The sequence below is a fragment of the Acartia tonsa genome, chromosome 7, assembly GCF_053477335.1.
Source record: "Acartia tonsa isolate MP-2025a chromosome 7, ASM5347733v1, whole genome shotgun sequence".
In the NCBI taxonomy this organism is placed as follows: Eukaryota; Metazoa; Arthropoda; class Copepoda; order Calanoida; family Acartiidae; genus Acartia; species Acartia tonsa.
In genome coordinates, this window is record NC_137266.1 from 20622088 (window position 1) to 20647927 (window position 25840).

The 25840-nt window shown below is 32.5% G+C and overlaps 2 protein-coding genes across 5 annotated transcripts in view; both read right to left on the bottom strand.

Moving 5' to 3' along the window:
• Positions 1-8118: 8118 nt before the first annotated feature.
• The window catches only part of LOC145323998 (EH domain-containing protein 1-like), a 303862-nt gene continuing 286140 nt past the window's right edge, over positions 8119-25840 (bottom strand). Inside the window, exons 9-21 of one of the 4 annotated variants that reach the window (XR_013881163.1) lie at positions 24724-24818; positions 23734-23805; positions 16354-16408; positions 15453-15569; positions 14993-15083; positions 14082-14190; positions 13709-13732; positions 12903-12960; positions 12693-12751; positions 11819-11964; positions 10660-10719; positions 9195-9587; positions 8119-8756 (exon numbers count right to left, since the gene is read on the bottom strand). Coding sequence is in view for 2 of the 4 variants with exons in the window: in XM_080166634.1 (XP_080022760.1) it covers positions 9526-9587; positions 10660-10719; positions 11819-11964; positions 12693-12751; positions 12903-12960; positions 13709-13732; positions 14082-14190; positions 14993-15083; positions 15453-15569; positions 16354-16408; positions 23734-23805; positions 24724-24818 (948 nt within the window). In the remaining 2 variants the exon portion in view is untranslated. Of the gene's footprint in view, positions 9588-10659; positions 10720-11818; positions 11965-12692; positions 12752-12902; positions 12961-13708; positions 13733-14081; positions 14191-14992; positions 15084-15452; positions 15570-16353; positions 16409-23733; positions 23806-24723; positions 24819-25840 lie in introns of all 4 variants that reach the window. The other 3 variants (XR_013881164.1, XM_080166634.1, XM_080166635.1) reach the window with 3 other exon arrangements.
• LOC145324018 (uncharacterized) lies at positions 21608-23097 on the bottom strand. The gene is made up of 2 exons (XM_080166652.1): positions 22835-23097; positions 21608-22524 (listed from the first exon to the last, which is right to left on the bottom strand). Exon 2 carries the CDS (start codon positions 22286-22288, stop codon positions 21608-21610), a length of 681 nt encoding a protein of 226 aa, XP_080022778.1. The 5' UTR covers positions 22289-22524; positions 22835-23097.

Genomic DNA, 25840 nt, shown 5'->3' on the forward strand with positions numbered 1-25840 from the left:
TCCTGCGCTTTCTATTTCGTTCCTAAATGTTACAGGAATCAGTATCCTAAGTTAGAAATCGATAAGAATATTCTAACCAGCATAAATTTACTAAAAGCCGTAACCGTTTCGTACATACAATCCCTAATTACAATCAAATGTTTTGTCAAGTTCAAGGTGTCGAAGAATTGCGCACGAATATCCTCTAACTTGTAACTTTCAATGTAATAGCAAAATATTTTTTTTAACCAGAAAATATTTTTTTTTATTTTAGGGAGGGGGGGATTGATTTCTTTTGGCTACCTGCTGCAGGGTGGGTCGATTTGTAAGCTTTTTGGGATTTTCACATTAGTACACATTGGCAAGGGTTACTGGGCCAATATTTTTAAGTAGGCTGCACGAAATTCTCCCATTTTAGAACTTCAATAGGACACATTGGCAAGGGTTACTGGGCCAAAATAAAAACCTGTGAAACTTGAAAGGAGTTTTGTATTTGTAATCCAAAAAAACGGGCGCGCGGGGGGTATAAAATGTGTCCGCCCTCTTTTAAAACCTAAAAATGAAATTCCTTCAAACAAGGGCATGTTGCATATCAAAATGACCGCAAGGAAATGCTGATTACGAATCTGTAAACAGTTTTGAAACATATTTATTCAGTCTTTAATGATTTTCAAATAAACTACCAAAATAAACAGTTTTGACTAAATCAGCTGTTTTAGGTACTAAATAAGATTTTATTCGAACTAGGAGCAACATTAAAAAAAAGTTTTTAGATTCATAATCAGTATTTCAATGTGCAGAGTGACCACTCAAAATTTACAAATATATAGTACATAAAAATTTTCATATAGTACCATATAGTACACAAAATTTTAACTAATATAGTACCATATAGTACCAAAATTTTAACTAATAAATGTAGTAATACCATATAGTCGAAATATCCTTATACTAAAGTAACAGGATGTTTGTCTGTGTGTTTGTACGGAAGGATCTCGCTAACCGCTGAACCGATCGGGTTCTCCTTAACAAGGTAGCTTCCCATGGGTCCCAGTAAGGTTTATAACTATTTTCTTGTGGGGTGGGACACCCATAACTCCCCCAAAAATTAAAAATACCCCCCCCCCAAATTTTATTTAAAAAAAAAATTTTTTAACTAAAATTAAAAATGATAGGTAGGTAGGGGGGGAGCACCCCCCCCCCCCCAAAATATTTTTATAAAATTTTTCTTTTAATATATAAAAAAAGAAATTGGGTTATCAAATTCGACTCCCCCATCCTCAAGTGCCCCTAGAGGCCTCTAGAGGCATAGCCGCTAGTTAAAAAAAATAGTACCTATATATCTTATTAAATAAAGTAGTAAGGGTTTTATGTCTGAATCTTAAGATCTCATTATCTACTGAACCAATTGGGTTACAAATGTTAGGTAAGCTTCACTGAGGTCGTATGATGGTTTTACGCTATTTAATTTTCAGAATTATATCCTGGGATGCATATTAATGCAAATGTCTATACAAAATTTTAAGTATAAGTAAATTTGTTGCAAAACTGATTAATTTTTTTGTCAAAAAAGGAAAAATAAGCATGTTTTAAATGGACGCACAGACTTTCTGGTAACGGTTTTAGAGTTGCTGTTCTTTCAATTTAATTACCTAACTGTTAAAGAAATCATCATGCAAAGTTTGAAATCTATAGGATGTTTTAAATTAACAAAAAAAAAGCTAACTGTGACGGACTGACCTTAATTATAAAATCTTTGCTTTTAAAAAGGTGATAGAGATGATGAGGGAGCATTAAACATTTTTTTTAATTGGTGGAAGAACCGAACACATTTTCAAAAAAGTCTTAAAAATGGACATTTTTTGCGTAATTAAAGATGTCGCACATAATGGCATTAATTCAAATTTACAGTGAGGATCTAAACCTATACATTTCACCGACTCAGAATTACCAACTTTTTTTATAATTCAATGGACGTGCTGTTCCAACCAATTCCTTTTATGATAAATGACCATTCCCATATAAACAACCCCTTAAATAGTGGATGTAAATATTCATTTATTTCCCTGGTATCTCATTTATATCCCTGGTATGATTTTAGAAGATTTTTAATTTTTTTTGGAAGATTTTATAATTTTTATTAATTACTAAAAGAAAGAAAAATTATACCAGGGAAATAAATGAAATTTAAAAACCAAAATTAAACTACATTTTACTAGCATAAAAATGCGTTTTTGTTTAAATGCGAATGATATTCCTGTCCAGTTTTTTGTTTAGGAATGAATATTTCTTACCCTCGTGAATAAATGATGACCTATCGGTCCATCATTCATTCCCTCGGGTAAGAAATATTCATTCCTAAACAAAAAACTGGACAGGAATACCCCATTGATACCCAAAAAAAAAGTGTTCTGGTAGCTTTTCTCCGCAATATGTCAGTTTTGATTTTCATAAAAAGGGGAAGGGTTCATTCTGGAGAAGAAATTTTTTTTCTTCTTTCAAATTATGACTTTTTTTTACCTTCCTGAAGAGATTAAGAATCAAAAAAACGGTTTATAAAAATTTGACCATTAAAAAGTTATCCTTAAATAACTGTCAAAATCACCTGAATTTGCTAAAACGTCCAAAATTGTCAGTCTTTTGAGGATAGCCCTTGCTATGATCAAAATCTTTAAAAATCTTTTTTTTTTAATTCTTTAATCTACTCTTCAAAGCGAATTTAGAAAGTTATATAAATCCATAGTTTTTTTTTATGAAAATCGAAATTGACATATTGCTGAAAAAAAACTACCAGAACACTTTTTTTGATGTCAATTGTCATAAAAGAAATGGGTTAAAATAATGGACCAAATTTTTTTGCATTTTGAATCGGTCTACTATACATACACCTCCAAGGTCCTACCCTAACCCAGCAGAGCATTATTTCTTAACCAAACTTGGTCATTTAGCAATTTACAGAAAAAGCACAGTTTAAAAATTTAAAGGTAAAAAATTTAGCCTATGTATTTAACCGCATCAGCACTCATAAAAATATGAAGAACAAGAAGAGTTTTATATCTTATAAGAAATAATAAAAATCATTGAAGCAAAAATATGTATGATCAAGGTGATTTTAAGTCATTGCATATCTCAGAGCTGCAGTGATTTTAGAAACAAAATTAAAAAGCATTTTTGTAATATAAAATAAATACTCAATAATGATTTTTATATGAATGTAGATGAATTATAATGCCAAAGAAAGAATAAATAATAATAATATAAAAAAACAGGTAAAATAAATACCATTTATACAAATTTTTTTTGGAAATATTACAAACCATATTATCATACCTACTTAATAAGTTTTAAAATAATATTTAAAAAATTTTCATATAGTACCAAAATTTCAACTCATATAGTACATATAGTACCTAATTTGTCATATAGTACCATATAGTACAAAATTTTGACTATATAGTACATAAAGTACATATAGTACACAGTGGTCACCCTGAATGTGGTCATTTTGATATGCAACATGCCTGTGTTTGAAGGAATTTCAATTTTAGGGTTTAAAGGGGGGCGGGCACATTTTATACCCCCCGCGCGCCCGTTGTTTTTGGATTACAAAACCCCTTTCAAGTTTCACAGGTTTTTATTTTGGCCCAGTAACCCTTGCCAATGTGTACTAATGTGAAATTCTAAAATGGGAGAATTTCGTGCCTCCTACTTCAAAAATAGAATAAAACCTTACTTGGAACAATCTGAAACTTACCAGAAATTAATCAAGCAGTTTCCAGAACGGATTATACCAATAGACATAGAACCAGTTACTTTAATACATAGAATAGTAAAAACAGTCCAAAATTTAATATTTATTGATAAAACCTATTCTATACAATATTTGCAAAGTTATTGTTCTTAAAAAATCAATAAATTAATAGAAATGCTTCATATGAGCATAATACAAAATAAACTAAAGGAGAAGTATGTTTAAACAAGGATTTTAGAGGATGAGACAATGGACGATAAATTAAAATACTTCCCAAATTTTGATAAACAAAAATAGGTACCTCTCTGAAATTATTAGTTTAAAAAATTGGTTACTGCTTGATTGCACATACAAACTAATCAAAACGTAATATCAGTGTTGCGGATCCGGATCCTTGTGCATCCATTTCTGTGAGTCCAAGGATCCGGATCCGGATCCGCGAAAAAATGCGGATCCGGATCCGGGGGTATAAATTTATGGAAAAATCTAGGGTAGTGCGGGGTTATTCCGGTCAATTTTTTGCTTCAACTTAAAAAAAACATACTTCCCAAAAACTTTTTCCGGTTTTTAAGAGTGCAAATGAACGATATGGCAATAACGAAGAAGCCTGTCTTGGTCCCATTAAGATCTCGCAACTAGAAGTCGGTCAAAAATCGGTTTTAAGGGCGGCGGTTGGCCTATACCGGAATAACCCCACCGGTGGGGCTATTTCGGTCAGTTGACTTTGGGGGGGTGGAACACCCCCTTAAAATATTTTTTTTTAACATTTTAAATTATAAGTAGAAAGCTGAGGTCATTAGCTTTCTAACGGTACTAGTCGCATGCAGATCAGAAAATTTTTTGACCACATTTTGCCCATTTTAAAAAAGTCGGTAAAATCGCAAAAAAACATCGATTTTTTTCATGCAAACTTTTAAGAAAAATCATACTTTTTATTATATGATTATTTTTTTTAAGCTTTATACATAAATTAGAGGCAATTTCTGATTCGCAGGTCTTGGAATTTCTTGAAAAAAATGATTTTTCCCCCAAAAATTTTTAATTTTAAAAATCCTGCCAGTTTTGACGGCAGTTTTTGATACAATTTTTCTTGTCTCAAATTGGCTAGGATTGACCTACAAGGGTGGTTAAGGTGTCTAAAGATGCAAAATTACATGCCTGACAATTAACATGAAATGATATGGGGTCTAACTCTAATATTTCAACACATTTTATGCAACAGGAATTTTGAAAATGCAAAATTTTGAATATGTACTCTAAATCTTGGAGATAGAACCCATATCCTGGGGAGTTTTTGTTAGGCATGCAAAGAGCTTTCTATAGACACCTTAAACACCTTTCTAGCTTAATCCTAGCCGATTTGACATAAAAAATCCAAACCGCGCAAAAATCGCGAACACCCTCTTATACAAAAAAGATGCAAGGGTTTCATATGGAATTTTAAATCTTCTAGCGGTCTTTCTAATAGACATACCCCTTCTTACATGAGCCAATGCAGCTGATACATCTTCAGGCAAATATTTAAGGCGTTCCTTTGGGTGATTCCCATTCCCATTACTATAAAAATGTGTCTGAAAAATTTTAAATGTCTTTACAAATTGAAAAGCTTAGGCAACAAAACATGACATAATACAAGCAGTAAAATGACTAATAATGTACATCTAACAACAGGCAAGGCAATGATTAAAGCTTAGGTCATGCATTGAGGTTGTTCATGCTTCCAGATCACCTGAAAAAAAAAATTAGGGTATTATACATTTATAAATACAGTAATAAAAAAAAGTAAAAAAAGTGACCAGAATAGACCCTTTTTTTGAGACAAAAAAAAAATTATGAAAAAATCAAGTTAGAACAACGCCTCCAATTGCAAACGATAAATGAATGCCATATCTTTCATTTTACAAAAACCCGGGGGTCAATAGGACTTACCATTTTTTCACAATTTTAGATTGAACATGGCCCATTTTGAAATTTTTTTTTTGCAAATTTTTTGCAACTTTTTGAGGGCAAAAAAATCATAGAAGGACAAAAATTTGCTGAAGTAAGAAATGAAAGTATAGGCAATAAACTACAACTTTGCTTTTCTGAAGATCTCTCGCAAACGTTTAGAACACCGTTAAAAAACGGTTTTTAAAAAGTTGGTCGAGTGACCGGAATTAGACCCACCTACCCTACCTAAATTTATATAAAATAGTCACTTACAAATTTTGAAATATCTGGTAACCTTGTTAAGATCAGCTGATTCACTCCCACACTCTTTTGACTTCGAGATTAAAGAATAAATATTTTTTGAAAAATTTGGTGATTTTATTTTTATTGTCAAGGATCCGGATCCAGTCGAACCAAATTTGGAGGATCCGGATCCGCATACAATCAATGCGGATCCGCAACACTGCGTAATATTAGTCTCAAAAGTTCTTTGACAGGCGAATGAGAGAGTGTTGCTAAAACTTTGGGAACCTGTACATTTGAAAGCCCAATGTCCCCTCCATTCCTGAGCTGGATCTTTCATTTTAGTGGTGAGCCAGATCGGGGTGGGCCAACTTTCCACCAATGAGAGCACAGCATTTTATGAAATGCCGCGCTGTGATTGGCTGAAATTCGGCGCACCCCGATCTGGCTCACCACTAAAATGATTTAAAGATCTAGCTCAGAGCTGAATGAAATGAACCTCATCCACATACATAGCAAGATTAAAATTAGGTTGTATCATACATTGAATTATTAGCAGTAATGTACAATATTTTGAACATTTTGCTTAAAAATCTATGAAATATTGTTTTACACAAAGAAAAAAAACATATTTATCGATAGCAATCAATTTTAATTACGTATTGTGTTGTGTATGCTTTAATTTATAATATTAATTTTACTAGACAACATTATTCGATGTTTATTTAAGATTTGTGCATTATTTATTATAGGTATTATTTATCTATAACTTTTAAATGGATAGTTGCATGAAGTGCATTTCATAAACGTGATTTCAAGCATAAGTTATATATCATCAACAAATTGCATATATCACAAGAATGCGAATTTTAAGTCTTGATATTTTAAAACTGCATGGTAGAAAATTTAAAATCTTTCATTATATAAACCCTTGAACAGAAAAAAATATGCACTTCACTGAGTTCAAGTTTAAATGCATTTCGTGCAACTAACCCATTTAACAGAATTAATACATTACACTAAGCAATTTTCCACTTAAAACAATTCTGTTATTTAAAGAGAGCTTAAGGAATATGACAATGGACGATAGATTGATGTACATTCCCACTGATGAAAAACATAAGAACTCTTCCATAGATAAAAAAAAGTTTAATCCAGCCAATCAAGATTTTATAAAGTATACCAATATTTTTAATGTAACCAATGAATGAACATTTGTAAAACATAAGGTTACTAGTATAATTTACAGTCAAATGTCCCCTCCCTCACTTGCCATCTGAAAAATATTTCTTACATTTTTAAAAAATTTGACAGCAAACACATATCTGAAATAATAATCATAATAAGTATCAAATATCTTAAAAGGACTCTCCACAGAAAAATCAACTTTGGATTTTTGAAAATCTAACCTGAAACTATTATTCTCTGTTCAATTTTAGGCATTTTTTGTTTTTGTGGCATCGCGATCGAAGCCCTTTGAAAATTTTGTCCGCCGCCTATTTGTACTGCCGCTATAACAATATATACTACACTTTCCTCCACTCAATATATGTTTGCCGCTAAAGAACATTTGCTCCATTGCAACTGGCCGCTCTACGATTTATCCTCTTCCTTGACTGGACAATCCTGCCGCCTCCATTTTGTGTTCGCCTCCGCCAAATATAACCATCTTTTGCCGCAGTTGCCGCATTCATCGCCCTTCTCCGCCGCTACTCCGCTATACATTGCGTACGTTGCTATACACAACACCCTCAGCCTCCATTTAATTTCTGAACAAGGGAGAGGGGAGCATGTATTAAAAAGCGATGAACAGCGGAGTAGCGGCGGAGAAGGGCGATGAATGCGGCAACGGCGGCAAAAATAGAAGCTAAAAATCACTAAAGCAGCACAAATTAAATGGCGGGAGGATTCACTTAAAGGAGGTAAAAAATTTCAAAGGGCTTCGATCGCGATGCCACAAAAACAAAAAATGCCTAAAATTGAACAGAGAATAATAATTTCAGGTTAGATTTTCAAAAATCCAAAGTTGATTTTTCTGTGGAGAGTCCTTTTAAGACCTATAAGGCACCTTTTTACCAGGTTGTATTGATTTCTCACCTATTCTAATAATCTAAGTAGCAAATTTAGAGGGATAGCTCCATGTAGATTTCTTACAAAAATTATAGTTAAAAGAAACTTTATAGAACTACCTCTTTTCAAATGAAAAAAAAAATTAAAAATATGCTAGAGTGATGTTTTAAGTACCTTCAATTATCACAAGCATTTTTCATTTACAAACCTTAATTTTAGACATTTTTAAAGACATTTTCTCTTTTTATTAATTTTGAACATGTGTTAGATAAAATATACAATTTATATGATAACATTTACATATAGTTAAAATAATTAAGATCACAATTATTTTTTTTAATTAAAAATTTAAATTTACAGCAAATTAAAAGTTTTATTTAAATTTTTTGTGCAATTTCTGGTTTTAATTATAATCAACTAATTGCTAATAAAATTTATATTTTACATAGGTATACTTAAATAAATAATTATCTGTAATCACTTTTAAAAACTGGGATTTGTTATCAAACATATAAGAAACAAAGCCATCAAGTTTTATAGTATTTTTTAGGTTTTTCTTATTTTACATTTGAAGCTTTTACATTGAGAATTTGTTTTGTGAAAATATTGCATTAATTATCATAAAAAGCTTGATACATATAAAAATAAAAAATTGGCAAATTATTATCAGTAAAAAAATATTTTTTATTATGTTTCAAAATGATTTGGAAGAAAATAATTTGAAGCAATTTTAAAGGTACTTTGCTCCAGTATAACAAAACTAAGAAACTATGTGTTAAATAAACTTCAGGGTTAAAACGATGTAATTAATTCAATAATAAAGAGAACAATTTTAGTCCTTGAAATATTTTCTGCTAACTTATTTAATAAAGTTTTTTTTAGATTTACAATATGGCTTCGAAACCAATTAAAAACCGCTGGATTAGAACCGGTTCTTAGCCATACTTAAACATCATGTAACGTATCGTATTATACACAATTTTCATAGTAAGATGGAAATCATCATATTAATACTAGTTTTGTCGGTATACCGTTTTGTCAGCCCGGGCCCTCGGCCCCTCACGGGGCTAACAAAACTGGTAATAATCATATATTTTTTTATTCTACTATACGCGGAATGCTGTCTATAATATGATGCGATAAATAACTATATGTATACTGGATAGTTCAAAAGCAAATAAAACTTCTAAAACATTTGCAAATCTGTTATAAAATTAATTACATCGTTGCCAATATTGTAAAAAAAGAAACATTCTTAGTCATTCCAACTAAAGGGTGAAAATAAACAGCAAAAGAAACTAAAACTAAAAAGAGCAGAAATTTAGGGGCCAAAATTCTTTTTTTAAATCATCAAACTAGAGCAAATAAATATCATGTGACAAAAAATGATAGTTTTTTACCAGGATTTTTTTATTCTTGGGCTTGATAATATTTGTCATGGTCCATTTAGGATTTGCTTTGCATTTTGATGGTAATCTACAACATGGGGAGAAAATCCACAAATCTGCTCGGAATTGCGGATTTTTTGTTTGTTTATGATGGGCGGAATTTTTTTAGAATCCTCTCTTGGATGGGGGAATAAGGTGAACGGGAAGCTCGCCCGGAAGATCATTACCTAAAATAGTAATAAAAATTATCCTACTAAAAAGTTACAGGAGGACTTTTTTCAGACAGTGTGTCTGCTTGATTGATTGATTGATTAGCCATAGTCTCTTAAGGTTTGGACCTAAGTAGTCATGGAGTAGGCTGAGACACTTTTGTATAGCCACTAGGGCTATCAAGCTCCACGTTCAAGCACATTATGACTTGACCCGCTATCTCATGAGAGCTACTCATTATTACCTCACCCTCGCCGAGTATGGCAGGTGTCCCAAATTAAGTCACCGAAATGAATGACGCTCACCGCAGAGGAGCTTGGGATAAGGGTAGTACTGATATTATGTACGTGACTATTGAGTATCCAAACTTACTCAATAATCCCCTTCTTACACAACCAGGGGAAGTTGCGTTAATGTATTCAACTGAGAAATTCGAGTTGCCACATGGGGTACTAGAACTCGAACTCTCATCACCGTAACTCAGTGCGTTACCACTGAGCTAGGACGCCCCTGTGTGTCTTCTAAAAGATATCGCTACCGTACAGTTATCGCCCAATATGTCCCGAGAAGATTTTTCAAGACTATTTTAGGGGAAAGTCCCACAACCCTACCAAAAGAGAAAGTGGGGAATGGGGTTAAGTCCCATCTTTCCCCTCTAGTACAATGCCAGCTACAATCTATCCTATCTATCTATCAAATTTAGGTATCTAATTATCTATCTACAAATCATTTCACCTAATATTCTTATAACTTATGCAAGACGATTTTTTGCTATCTATCTATCCATATGAGTTATCTATTTATCTATCTACTCACCATCCAACTTAATATTCATAAGATGCATGGCTAGTTACAAACTATGCTATCTATCTATCAATATCATGTATCTATTTATCTATCTACTCACCATCTAACTTAATATTCATAAGATGCATGGCTAGTAACAAACTATCCTATCTATTTATCCATATTAGATATCTATTTATCTATCTACTCACCATCTAACTTAATATTCATAAGAAGCATGGCTAGATACAAACTATCCTATCTATCTATCAATATTATGTATCTATTTATCTATCTACTCACCATCTAACTTAATATTCATAAGATGCATGGCTAGTGCAAACTCGTCGGCATCGAGCATACCTGAAAATAATAATGATTAATAAATTATACTTGATTTGATAAAGATCTTAAGGGATAAGACATTTGACGATAATGGGAAAAGTAGGTTGCGGGTAAAACCCGTAAAAGTGTGGGTTTTGAGGCTTAAAAATAGTAGTATAACCATAATATTCACTAAATATGCGTATTTCTTATTGAAAAGAACTATAGACAACACCATTTTTTAAAAATTAACATAAAGAGAGGGGTAGGTTTCTGGTAAAATCCGTAAAGGTTATGTGTTATAAGTACAAAACAGTAGTAGAACGATAAAAATTTATGTTAACTTAAAATTTTTTTTGTCTTTAGTTCTTTTCAATAAGAAATACACATATTTAGTGAATATTATCGTTCTACTACTATTTTCAACCCTTAAAACACACACACCTTTACGGATTCTACCAGAAACCTACCCCTCTCTTTTTATCGTTCTACTACTGTTTTTAACTTGAAACACACAACCTTTACGGATTTTACCCGCAACCTACTTTTCCCTTTTATTTTTATATGAATTGAAATTCTTAGTATCTCTGCATTAGACTGTACACATGCAAGCACTTGATATTGCAGGGTCTGTATAAAAACTTTAATCCCCCCTATAACTCATAAATGAACTGTCAGGGTACAGTAATCAGTCAAACTTCAAAGGAATTCCTAGAAAACATATTTGTTTAATGTTTATGTCAGTTATGATTCACTTTTCATATTTGGATAAAATGAAAATATGTATACATATTCTAACCAATAATACGGCCGAATTGTTCCTTCGTTGTGTTCATTATTAGTGATGGCAATCCGTCGAATTTTTGGGCCGGATTCGGAATCCGGATTCTTAAAAGAATCCGTCAAAAAAGTGGTGGATTCTTTGCGGATTCCGGATTCTAGCAATATTTTAAAAGGCTTTTTTAAATTTAAATATTTAAGACCTATAAAGAATCCGAAATCCGCTATTAAAAAACGGATTCCGGATCCGGATTCCAATATTGGCCCAAAAATTGGCGGATTCGGATTGCCAACCCTATTCATAGTAGTCTAATTTTCTCAATAGGGATCTAGATACATCCCTTTTATTATTACTTACCATCCTTATCAACATCGCTGAGCTTCCAAATCTTGCCGAGTACATTGTTAGGCAGTTTACTCTTGATCATCTCCCCCTTCGCGGCACTACCCGACACCTTACCGTCTATGGGGTTCAGCGTGTCAAAGATGGCGTCGTATTTGTACCTACAAAAAAGTATTGTTTTGTTACTAGTGTATAACATAAAAATCCTTTATTATATAGTTCTAAATTTTGCCAATAGATGTCTCATTTAAATTTTTAAACTATATTTGAATTACATAGTAAATAATAATTTTTATTCTAACTACTTATAACACTTTACAAAATGATATTATGCATTTTCGTGTCTTTATAAATTGAAATGTTTTTAACAATTTCAAACCCCAAATGACAGTCAATCTTTTAATTATAATAAACAGTATATTTCACAAATTGGACGTGCTATAATTTTCGACTAGACGGTCCGTATCTTGATCCTGGGTAAAGATATGGGGAGTTTAGACGCTTACAAAGGATAAGGTCGATTAAAGCTGAATAATAATCAACTAAAACTAACTCAGCCCAGAGAGATAAGTTTTGGCAATATTTGATGCTGATGTAGAATCAGCAAGTTGACTATATATTAAGTAAAAAGATTTGTCAACTTAATTTAGGAAATTTTTGATGTAGTTTAGACTAAAGCATGGTGTTTAATGATTATTTTTTCTAGTGGAAATAACTCGAGTTTGAATTCTTTTAGCAATGAACCAAATATCTTTAAATTTTGATGATACCTAGTCAATTAATCAATACTAATCATACTAGAGACGTTAATAATAATGGTTAAATTAATTAGGAAACATAAGTTTTGCAGTCAATGGGGGGTTTGTTGTCTGTAGAATGTTAATTTTACCTGTCCTTGGCAACAATCCATTCAATTTCACCAACACCAGCATTGATGCCCTCGCCACCCTGAAAACATCATTTATAAATTGTTAGTATAATAAGGTTATGGTATGTTACAGGGGAAGATATTTCCTCAATTTAGGTTGGCAATGGACCTTATTTATTGGTCAGTTCGTTCAACCAATAGGAGCGAATGAAAATCATCTAAATTGTATACCTTGTACATGAAGGGAGTTTTGCTATTCATCACATTGTCAAAGGCACCTCCTTCGATCCTGAAGAATTTTAAATCATCATTAGTCTTATTTTTTGATAACATTAATACATTTGTATACAAAAATTATCTTACAAATAAAAAAATACACAGCAAACGTTATTTTCGAATTTAAACTTTTAGAATTTGCCCTAAACAAATACTTTTGAAATATTTTTTAGGCGAAGGTGCTTTACATTGATATATGTATACATGAAAAAAGTGCTTTCATGCTGATTATTTTTGTAATCCATGGGTTAGTTGTTCCTAGACTATTAAGTTAGGCTTATTTATAACTAATTCTAGTTTAATTGTTATGTTGTAAAACCAAACCCAACATTTTCCCCTAATTTTTGTTGTATATTAATTTCTAGTATAAATTTGAAAGCTGTGCTTTTTTGTGTGGGTATTAATAATACTTTTCATATCTTATAAATACAAAGAAACTTAAAGATTGAGATGAAAAAGAGTGGGGAGGGGAAGACAATGAATGGTCCTACATCCCCCTTGACCATAAAATAAAATTACCCCTTTTGTAGATTAAAATTAAATGTTGAAAACTGTAGATATTCACAAAAATTGTACATACAAACAAAACAAAAAATCTGATACAATGTTCTAGTCAAAAACGAAACCTAATGAAATAATGCCAAAAATGAAATATGAAATAATGATTTAGTAAAAAATATGTATGTATAGCACTGCAAGCCAAGGTATTATTAACATCTAAACTCTAAATAAAATGCAAATACATTATTTTTTAAACCTACGTTTGAATTTTCGCCGTTCCATTCCTTAAATAAAATAAAAGGTTTTATTATTGAAATCCCCAAATCATAGGAAACTAATCTACTATTTATATACAGCATCTTTGATTTATCTAAATTCAAAATCTGTGGACCCTGTGCTACTTTCCTTTAGATCTTTGAATTACAGCCAATAGCGTCGGAAATATTAACACAGCCAAGTTGCTTCAAAAAGAACAGAAAAAATTTGCTAGAAGACGAAAAAGGTTCACTACACTTGATTCAGGTACTATGTAGATTATATTTTTTTACTTCTACATTTATTTGTTAAAAAGTAAAATCTAAAAAGTATTTTTTTGTCGCTTTGGAAAATGCGATAAGACAAGAAGGTACTTACTTGTCGCTGCCCTCATTCTTGCTGATAGCCTCCTCATGGGGAACCATGGCCATCAGTTTGGCGATATCTTCAGCCAACATCTTGTCTACCCTCTCCAACAACTTTAGATCTAGATAGATAGATAGATAATTATATCTTCAGCCAACATCTTGTCTACCCTCTCCAACAGCTTTAGATCTAGAAAAAAATTTAAAAACAAAAATTACTTAGGTAGGTATGTTTATTTGTAATTTTAATTTTTGTGTGAATGTTTTTGTTATTGTTATGTCAGTATTAAAAGATAATTTCTTACCTAAGACTGCTTTAATGCGTGAAACATGATGTTTTACAAATAATCCTTTGTTGTTCATTCTATGTGACTATACATAGATTTTCATATCTTTAGAGAAAACACTTTGTATAATCCATATATCTCTATTAGATTTAGACAGATGAATAGATTACGACATATTTTTTTTATGTAGAATGAATTTCCAGAATGAGTTGGTTCATATCTTCTGTAGAAAATTTGAGTCTTGGTATCTATTTATCTATCCATATTTATCTACCTCAAGCTCTGAATCTGTTCAACTATCTATCTTGTTGTCTGTATACCAATGCTCTGATTTAGAGAAGTGAAGTCATTAATCTCTATCCATCTATCCACCAAGTTTTCTAGCTATCTATCAACCTAATGTTCAAAATCTATTTAACTGTTTATCTGGTTATCTTTTCTACCTAATGCTCTCAATTTAGAGAAGTCATCATTGATAATAAGATCTTCCAATTCTCAATTTCTATCCATATTTCATAATTATTTAGCTATATTTCTATCAACCTTAATCTTTATCCATCTATTCACCAAGTTTTCTAGCTATCTATCAACCTAATGTTCATAATATATTCAATTTTCTATCTGGATATCTTTCTACCTAATGCTCTGAATTTAGAGAAGTCATGATTGACGAGTAGTTCTTGCATTTTCTTGATGTCTGGGAAATCTCCAGGTGAGATCTGGTGCTCCTAGAACGACATAATTAAGTAAATTATCAATAAAACGTAAAAAGATGTTTTTGAGGTCAAGTTCTACACATATATAAAGGGTCTGTTTGCACGTTCGTAAAGGATAGCTCTTATCGATAAATTAGGCATGTTCGAATTATCCTATCTATTTCAAACTTTGTATGATAACAGTAAGGTACGATTTAGAAACGTAGCAACTCAGTAAGCAGTACTAGAAAGTGGTGATGTTCGTTTCATTCTTATTGTAGAGCTTCACTTATATGGATGTTGTTTCCACGAAGTTTTACTAAGAAGCAAAATCCTAATATAAGTATATGTACATCCTTTAATGGTAGGTATGTAATGTGATTGACGATAAAAAAAACTTACCCTCTGTAGAGTGGCGTAGATAGTGTCCAGGTTCTTAATCAGTTCCTTCTTCTTGTTCTCCTTACCAAACATGGAGGGCATCTCTTTCTTCAGGGCAGACATGATGTAGGCATGCACCTAGATAGATAGAAAGTTAGCTTGTTATATAGCTGGATAGATAGATAGATAGATAGTCCTTGACAAACATATAGGGCATCTCTTTCTTCAGGACATACATGATGTAGGCGTGCACCTAGATATATAGTTAGCTAGATAGATAAATAATTATATAGGTAGTTAACAAATGGTGAAAATAAAAATGTAAGAAATATATTAAGTACAAATAAAGTATTTCAAATGGAGAAAATGCCTTGTCCCAAACCGGTCACAACATATAACCAATTTAACAAACACAGTAAGGACTTTCGGAAAAGAGTTGTGCAATAAGAGAGAATGGTTGTCTGTATGCCCATTATCAGGCACTTTAGTGCATTAACCCCCCCCCCCCCCTAGTCACGAAACCTATCTCCACATAATCCTTTTTGTCGCTCAGAAACCTTATCAAACGGTTCTAGCCGGTAGCTGCTGGCGCTAGAAATTTTGAAAATGGTTATTGCTATCATTTAACATGAATTAAACCAAATATATGTTTTTAAAGGTTGATTCCTACGTAATTCATGATGAATTTGCCCTGAAAATATACAAAAAACGGCTAAACGGCTGAACCGCCAGCCGTTACTTTTTCAACTTTTGTTCGATTTAGGGAAAATAGACCTACCAAGGATTACTCATGAAAAATTTTAGATCGAAATTCGAATTCTAAGTGCCATTAAATCATTGATTACGAGATAGTTGCATTAACCCTCCCCCCTTAAATGGCGATACTAGGGTCACTGAAATACATTTGAGAATTGTCTTTTACCTTTGCTAATCTGGCTCTCTTGATCAGGTCATTCAGTTTCCTTAGTGCAGCATTTCTACAAATATAACATTATTAGATTTTTAAAAGCGAAAGAGAGAGAATAAACTAACTATTACATTAATAGCGTAGCTACTTTATATTCACTTAGTCTTTCTTTCTATCCGTCCGTAACGCTATTGTTACTAAAGATCAAGTTTACAACTTACTTGGTCCGTTGGTCTATTTAAGATTTTTTTGTTATTCTTGTTAAGAAAAATAAATTAATCTGATTATCAAAACAAGTGATTTATTTAAGCCGGAAGGAAGGGGACATTAGGCTGTTTATTACACTAGTCCTCAAAGTTTTATAATAACGTTTTTTTTTATTCGTTAGCTCACAACTTTGGGGACATTTTTGAATTTTTATTAGTTGGTTGATTAAGTTGAGTGTACAAAAGTTTCTACTACTTATCATTATCTATAGAAGGGGTTAAATTAGTTTATATTCATTGAGGGTGTATGTATCGGAACGCAATCCTAGCCGTTCTCGATATCTTAATCTCAAGCCCTCCGAATGACCAACATGTGAAGTTTACAAATGTGTATTTATTACCATGAAAACAGTGAATCTAAAACAAAAATATAAAAATTAATTACATAATATTAATGGTTTATTATTTTTGTAGATCGAGGTTGCGTGATTTCAATTTAATTAAAAATATAAAATTTCTAAAAAACTTTAAATTGGCACGAAACATATTAAATAGCATCAGAAATTGATAATTTTAGATTCAAATGATCAATAAAATGAAGGAAAATATTCGTATGTCAAAAGTTAGCAGTTAAATGGTCTATTTGTTGAAAAATTAATGTTTTAAATTTCTTCGTAAAAATATACCATACTACACTTATTATTAAGAATTAAAGATAAATTCTTACCACATTATGATGTCAAACTAAGCAGAAGGCTTATTTGAGATATTCCACACATCAGAGCACATGTATATTAAAGCAATACATTATTTTTATTCACTTAGCTCCTCACGTGGGACTAATCAAAGGAAAAGTGCGCGTTTCTTTTGTCCGTTTACAAGCCACGCGCTGCGCGGAGATAGTCAGGAATGCCGCGTAACACACTCATTCTCTAGGAAATTTGGTGTAAGGAAACAGGGATTGATGGGTTCGAACTTGCCAGGGAATACAAGAAAACATACCGAAACACACCCGTCTATTCACTGGGAATCGAACACAATACCTCATCTTTGCAATATGCGTGCAGACAGTGTCCACGAAATCACAATCTCACAACACATAAACCACAAGAGTTTAAAATGTTATGGCCATAAGGCCTAAAATTAATTATGGTAACTCGCGAATACCACAATAACTCAAACCGAGTCCACTACCACATAAGGATAGGAATAAGGAATGGGAAAAGCATTCAATATACATGAATTGCACATTTACCACTCACACATCTCATTATATCATGGCCTCATAATCTCAATAAAATTAGAATTACAGACCATGTAATTGCGAATACATGAATTAATAATCGATAGTACCTAAACTTCAATTAGGCACCTACATAATAAAACAGGTAAATGATTTTTATACTAAAAATCGCATCAATAATTAAATAATCAACTCAAACTTTTAAATCAAAAGAAAGAAAGATTAAATAATGACATTTTTTCTACTAAATCTTTTTGCTAGAAAAGAAAAGTAAAATTCCATAAAAAAACTTCTCAATAATTAGCATTTTCCAGCGGAAAAATACTCGGGCTTACATCTAAACATTTTAAAGATAAGATAGGTAAGATCCTTAGATCTAACATGTTTTAATAAAGTAGATACTTAAATCTAAATAATTATGACCATAAAATCATCAAACATCGGAAAATTAAAATTTCATAATTTTAAATCTTCGTGAATCAAAATTGCGTAAAATAAAATTGCAATTGAAATATGCAAATTAAATTACCAAAATAAAACAAAAGCTCAATATAAGAAAAGAACTTTAAAATGCTGAATCTGCAATTTCTCTTTAGGTACATCAGTTCAAAGGTAAATAGTAATAATTTTAATATGCATGTTATATTAAATTATTTATGTGATTATAATAAATCATAAAGAAATATTTAAATGATGTAAAATTCTCATTTTGTTAATTTCTTATCATATCAAATTTCAATCCAACAAGGATAAAAATGTTTATATCTGTGCAGGTACCTAGGAAATTTTCCGCGAAAAAAATCCCTGGTCCCGAAAAGACTTCAATCATTGAAAAAACTTGCGTAAACGTATAAAAAACTTAAGTTTGCATTTCAAATGAAAAAAATCTTGCATCGATCTGAAAGTTTAAACGAAATTGTATCAAAATTTGCGTTACTTGTAAATCTTAAGAAATGGTTAATTTCTTTTTACAAAAAATAAATACATTGAAGCAGTATTTTAATATATACGATAAAAATGAAGGTAGAGTTAATTTAAATATGCATAGTTTATCTTAAATTAATTCTGTGGCATTCAGATAAAATAATAATCAATATTTTAATAATACCATACATCGCGTTCGTTATTATAAATGCTTAAACATGAACGAAAAATATATATACTTAGGAAAATAATTGCTAAAGTATTTTCTCAAGGTTTAAAATTGTCCGAAACCGCTAGGTACGTATATTACTACGAATCTCTGCTCTCGGAATGAAAAAAAATCTTTACGCGTGGATTAATAGGAATCCCAGCTCCCGGAGTGAACAAAAAAAAACTTTTGTACATGAATTGTTAAGAATCTCTGCCTCCGGAATGAAAGAAAATCTTTGATTTGCTTACAAATTTAAACAAATATCTTGATTTTTGCGATAATCTTTTAAAATAATAACGAGGAATATTTTAAACATTATCATAATAATATTACATGTTGTGTTCTTTACTGTAATGCATTATTTCATATGAGAATTTGAGAAATAACATTTTTTAAGTAAACGTGAACCATAAAAAAAACTAGAAAAATAATTTGTAAAAAATCTAATTTTCTCAACTTAAAATCTGCAAAAATCATTTCACGAACTTTTGCTTTTCAAAATCATACTTAAAGAAACAAAATCTTTTTAAAATCTGCTTTAAAAGTCTAAACAGTTTTGTAGAATTTTTTGTGCTTAGGTATGAACAATAAAAATTAGTTGAATAATGAATACTTATTCTTTACAGAACCGATTTAGGTTCCTTTCACAAGCTCAACATAAAACTTGCAATATTTTTTCTTTAAAGATCATTGTCACATAAATAGTTTATGTTGTGGATTAGATATGTGGTTTGAAAAATTTCAATGACTTTCTGGCGGCAACACCCGCCATATTTCCACCCGCCATTGGCAGGCCTCTTACCCTGCGTCGGGCGGCCAGCTTGGCAGCAACCAAGTCGATTCTTGATTCATAACACCACCAGGGCACGTAATAAAAGTGTGGCTGTCATAAAACTTAGAATCATCTACTGGCTTTTGTCCGGCCGGAAACGAAACTCCCGTCGGCTCTTGTCCGGCCGAGACCGAATTTCTTATCGGCTCTTGCCCAGCTGGAACCGAAACTCCCGTCGGCTCTTGTCCAGCTGGAACCAAAACTCTGATCGGCTCTTGTCCAGCCGGAACCGAAACTCCCGTCGGCTCTTGTCCGGCTGGAACCGAATCATTCAGCGGCTCAACACCCGCCGTAACAAAGTTATCAACGACTACAGTATCGTTTCCAATATCATCAGGAATAACTGCAGCACAACTAACATCATTATCAATATTAGCCACGGCAACACCCGCCGTAGCAATGTTGTCAACGGCTGCGGCACTAGCAGAACCAAAAGGTTCATCAGCCGCGTTACAAGCAGAACCAACAGGTTCAATAATAGCATCACAAGCAGCACCAACAGTCGGCTGCGGCTGAACATCTGAGCAGACAACATACCTACTCTTTGCTAAACCATTAGCACTAACAGCAAAATATCCAGATCCAAACAGGCTGGAGTAAAGCATGGTTTCTCCTACTGAACGTTCAGAGTAGGGAAACATCGATGGGTGCAGGTGCCCTACGAGCAAATCAACCTGCCCATCAACCAAAGTAAAATCTTCAAGTTTCATATCAAACAAAACAGCTGCCTCCACAGGATTTTTGGAGCAGATCGCCTCTTTTGGACCAATGAGAGGCACTACCACAGGTGATAATTCTTGTGTCGATCAATTAAACATAGCTTGACCGTCGGGAGACGTTTAACTTCACCGTCAGCTAGAGAAATTCTTGCTGAACGTCCAGTAAAAGGTAACTGAAGTTTATTAACAAGTGACTGGGTTACCATTGTGGTAGTTAAACCAGTGTCCCACATGGCGTTCACTGGGACCTTCTGGCGATTAATATCAACGACGTCTAACTGCTGTAACATTAACATTAGGTTCGCCTCAGGGGAAGTATGTACTTCATAGACGGCGGCAGCCATATCAACACTCTCATGGAGTAAGTTGTTATGGGCCTGACCACAATTGTCCACTTTGCAGCCGCCTATTACATCTGCCTTCGGGCAATCCACAGATTTATGCCCTTTTTGCAAACAAATCCAACAGCATCCAGCACTCTCCACAATACTCTTCCTGTCTGACACTGACAGGTCATGAAATTTTGGGCACTTGTAAAGTAAGTGCATGTCATCACAGCCATTAACAAAACATGACTGCTTCATCTTAGATTTACCAGGTTTACCTACGGCGGTAGCGGCTGTCGCAGGGTTACCTTTCTTCTTAGAGGGGGTGTCCATATCAGTCGAACACCTCATTAAAATGGCGCCACACTGTTCTTCAATAATCTTTAACAGCTTTGGGACGTTTGGGACATCCATCGAGCCCAATGATAAATTGAGCTTATCTTGAAAATCACGTGGCAACTTCTTGGATAACATCTCAAGAAGTATCACAGTCAACCACTGGCTAGTGGTAACTTCATCATCTTCATCATCTTTAGTCAGCTGCTCCAGCTGGCTAACTGCTCCGCCAAACTCTGCTAACACAGTCACAATCTGGTTGGAGTCCGACGGTTTCGACTTCTTCTCCCATTGGTTGAAAAGGCAGAGCATCTGACGTGTTTTGGACTTAAAACGTGCGTCAAGGTAGGCCCACTGAGATTCATGCGATTGAATCTGAATTAACTGGAGTCTAAGCTCTTTATTTTTACAGACCTTTTCACTGCTTAACAATAACTGTAAATACGACGGGTCTTGTCCTACAGTAAGCTTTTTAAGTGTCTTTAAAACTTACATAGGAAGCTTCCAGGCCGTCGAAAGATGGAAGAAGACGTTCGTCGACACGATTCATATATCCTGGCGTGAACATAGAACCGGCGACGAACTGTGGTGTGCCAAACGGTGACACAAATGGCGATGCTGTCGAGGCACCCGCCGTCGTCGTGAGTGGCTTCACAGGTTCAAGCTTAACCTCAGCCAGACGTTTCATCAAAGCAGACAAAGTGTTTATAATTGCATCAGGCAAGGGAAAGTATGGCCCTTTAATAACTTTCACAATCTTCAAACATCGATCATAAAGTTCAGCCTGATGGTTAGGCAAATTATCACCAACAACATCAACAACACTTTGAATGTCACTAAGCTCTTCTATAGCATCAAGAGCGTCTTTCAAGGCACTATAGTCTTTTTGTACAGTAACTATATCAGAATAAATGTCACTAAACTCATCAAGCTCTTGGATTCTCAAACCAAGCTTGCTAAAACCGACCATGATGCTGTCAAATGTCTCGAACTTGTCATGGACAAGGATTGATTCCTTAGTGAGATGTCTAACATTAAGTTCTGAAGTATCACTGACCAACTTCATCACTCTATTTAGCTCACTGGTTAGGGCATCAACGGCTGGACGCAGCCGCTTACTCAATTGTTCACCTTTATTCTTTTTAGGACCCATAATTGTCACTAAAGTTAACTGTACTGATTATGACTATAATAATAATGTGTGGTAAGGTATCACAACCAACACATTCACAAAACTTCACAGAATGTTCTTAGCTGCATCTGTTCTGTCTTGTTTTCATTGTATCGGAACGCAATCCTAGCCGTTCTCGATATCTTAATCTCAAGCCCTCCGAATGACCAACATGTGAAGTTTACAAATGTGTATTTATTACCATGAAAACAGTGAATCTAAAACAAAAATATAAAAATTAATTACATAATATTAATGGTTTATTATTTTTGTAGATCGAGGTTGCGTGATTTCAATTTAATTAAAAATATAAAATTTCTAAAAAACTTTAAATTGGCACGAAACATATTAAATAGCATCAGAAATTGATAATTTTAGATTCAAATGATCAATAAAATTAAGGAAAATATTCGTATGTCAAAAGTTAGCAGTTAAATGGTCTATTTGTTGAAAAATTAATGTTTTAAATTTCTTCGTAAAAATATACCATACTACACTTATTATTAAGAATTAAAGATAAATTCTTACCACATTATGATGTCAAACTAAGCAGAAGGCTTATTTGAGATATTCCACACATCAGAGCACATGTATATTAAAGCAATACATTATTTTTATTCACTTAGCTCCTCACGTGGGACTAATCAAAGGAAAAGTGCGCGTTTCTTTTGTCCGTTTACAAGCCACGCGCCGCGCGGAGATAGTCAGGAATGCCGCGTAACACACTCATTCTCTAGGAAATTTGGTGTAAGGAAACAGGGATTGATGGGTTCGAACTTGCCAGGGAATACAAGAAAACATACCGAAACAGTGTAGATCAATTTATAAGCCATTGTCTTATCCCTGATAAATAAGTCATGTTTGAATTATCTGCTTATCTTAGATTTTAAACAGATGTGACCCGAATATTTATAAATCTGGTAAATCAAACAATCGCTTTATTTTTGGCGGGGAGATACTCTACAATTTTCTATATCAATCTGTTTCTTTTTTCTTTTTAAAATTTCGGTTTTTAATTTTTTGTTACCTACACTTTTTTATAAGAGAAAGATTCTGATATATATTATTGAATTATTTTTACCAAAAAGCATTTACTCTATAACCACTTTTATCCGTTTATTTAAATACAACATTATGAAGGTAAATGTTATATCTATGGGGGAAAAGTGAATTACTCAACTAGTTTTTAAGATAGAATCCTAAAAATTATCGCATCTACTTTATGACTCAATTAGTCCGTTCGTTTCTTCTTAAAATTTTATTATGTTTGTTTTACTCCCTCCCCTCTCCCTTCCCTTCAACCTAATTTTATACATTGTACAAAATAAATAAAAACAGAGATAAAGAGATATAACAATTGCACGATATATTAGGTACTCCCATTATTGTTTATTAGGGGGTAGAGTGGGTTGTAGATTACTTATTACCTCGGCAAAGATTGAAGATCAGCAAATAAATCCTGCTCCTCGGCTTCGAATAGACGCCTGTTTATGTCATATCTGAAATCAAATATTTTTCATGTTTGAACATTTTTAGATTTTTTTTGATAAAAAAAAAATTAACTCTTACTCACTAGGGTACTATTCTTATTAAACCTTGGAGACCTAAGCGAGCAAAGATAAATCAAAGTTCTTCAAACTACCAGCCCTCTGATTACAATAAATATGTTGCAAGGGTTAATCGAATAAGGTAATGATTTTATCTTGTATTTCTATCTGTCAATCTTTAACTTTACATCTAATTATCTATCTGCCTAAATATCTATTTACCTTTTGGTTGAGCTACAATTATAAAATCTATTGATCTAAACTAGGATACATTTTCTTAAAGCGGACTATCCACGAACAAGAGCAAGTGAGTCTAATCACCTTCCAGCAGTGATTCTACATGTTTTTTTGGTGAATTTTCTAGGGTTATGTTTAATATCGATTTAAAAAGTTTAGTTTCACCATGGTTTTATATGAATAAAACTTAGACATTTTGTGACTAAATATCATCAAATGTTTTGTTGAGTTCAAACTGCTATGGCACATAAGTAAAATTTTTTAATGAAAAATGTTAATTTAGAAAAAGGGATGGTAACTTGTAATATTGTTAACAGTTTTATTATAGTGTACTTTAGTAATTTATAGCATTTAATTATGTTTTGGCACATTACTTTATTTGAACTTTTGAACTCAACAAAACATTTGATGATATTTTGTCAAAATTGCTTAACATTTCAAAGTTTTGTTTTTAGAAAACCATAGTGAAACTTATTTTTTTTAGTCGATATAACGATATTAAACATAACCCTAGTATATTCACCAAAAAAACATTTAGAATCACTGCTGGAAGGTGCTTAGAATCACTTGCTGTTGTTCGTGGATAGTCACCTATTGCATTGTTTCTTTTTCTCTTCTTATCATCTAAAATACCTCAAGGGTTGGTCCCAAAAGCTTCCAATATAGACTCTTGCTACCTCAGGAGTTCCCAGGACTTTGCCCAAACTCCACATAAGAGCACCATACACCTGCAAAAGAATGATTTATCCTTCAAATGGTAAAAAGACATGTTTCGATTACTAACAATGATTTACACCTTCGAAAGATAAACAAACTAATGAAGATCATTGTTTTAGAACCTCCAGGACCATAAAAAAGGAAAAGCATAAAAAAATAAATAATAATATAGGATTATTACTTAGAAGATGTAAAATCATTATGCCTTATTTTCAAAAGGCATACATTATTAAATATCCTTCTCTAAATTATAAATATTTTCTAATTCTTAAGGAGAAAATCTATCGATGTCGTAAGTACTGTCACTTTATCTGTTAAAAAATTAGTCATAAAAACTAAAAAAATTCTGAGGAATAATTCTTAGTAATATTTGCAAAGATTACAGGCAATGAAAGTCAAATAGACATGTGGTTTCTTCAACAAAAGATAGATAAGTATTTTTTGGAAGTGAATCTTCTCTATAATAGTAAAGTCTACTGACTGCCTTGAAAAGGTTCTCAGAAATTGCTAACATTTTCAATGTAATCATCAAAAATATAATAATCTTAACGACAAAGGGAGCGCTGAAGGTACAATGAATCTTTAATGACAGTTGAAATATTTATATGCTATTTTAAAGTAACAACATACATTGTATGCACATCTAAAGGCTTTTATTTTCTTTAGTTTAGATTTTTATCAAGAAAATACCAGATCTTTAAATGCAAATTCTAAATTAATGTGTAAGCATATCTTCAGACTTAGAACTAAAATTATCCAAACTCTTCATTAAAACTTTGTTTGCATTTTAACACACATCATTTTAATTTTTAATGACAAAGCTACTTTATAATTTAGATGGAATAAACAAAATTATCCCTTGTATAAATTAAATTATTGTTGGAAAAGTCAGGACATTGTTAGTTAGTACTCAAAATTTATTTGAAGTCCCCAAATTTTTTTCAGGCAATGAAAAGAAATGATGTTTATAAAACAGAATAATTTACACTCCAATGTTTACTCTCTCCCAGAAAAGCATCACTTTTATGTACGA

Coding starts and splice junctions, on each gene's coding strand:
- LOC145324018 (XM_080166652.1), bottom strand. CDS start 22,288: ATGGGTCCTAAAAAGAATAAAGGTGAACAATTGAGTAAGCGGCTGCGT.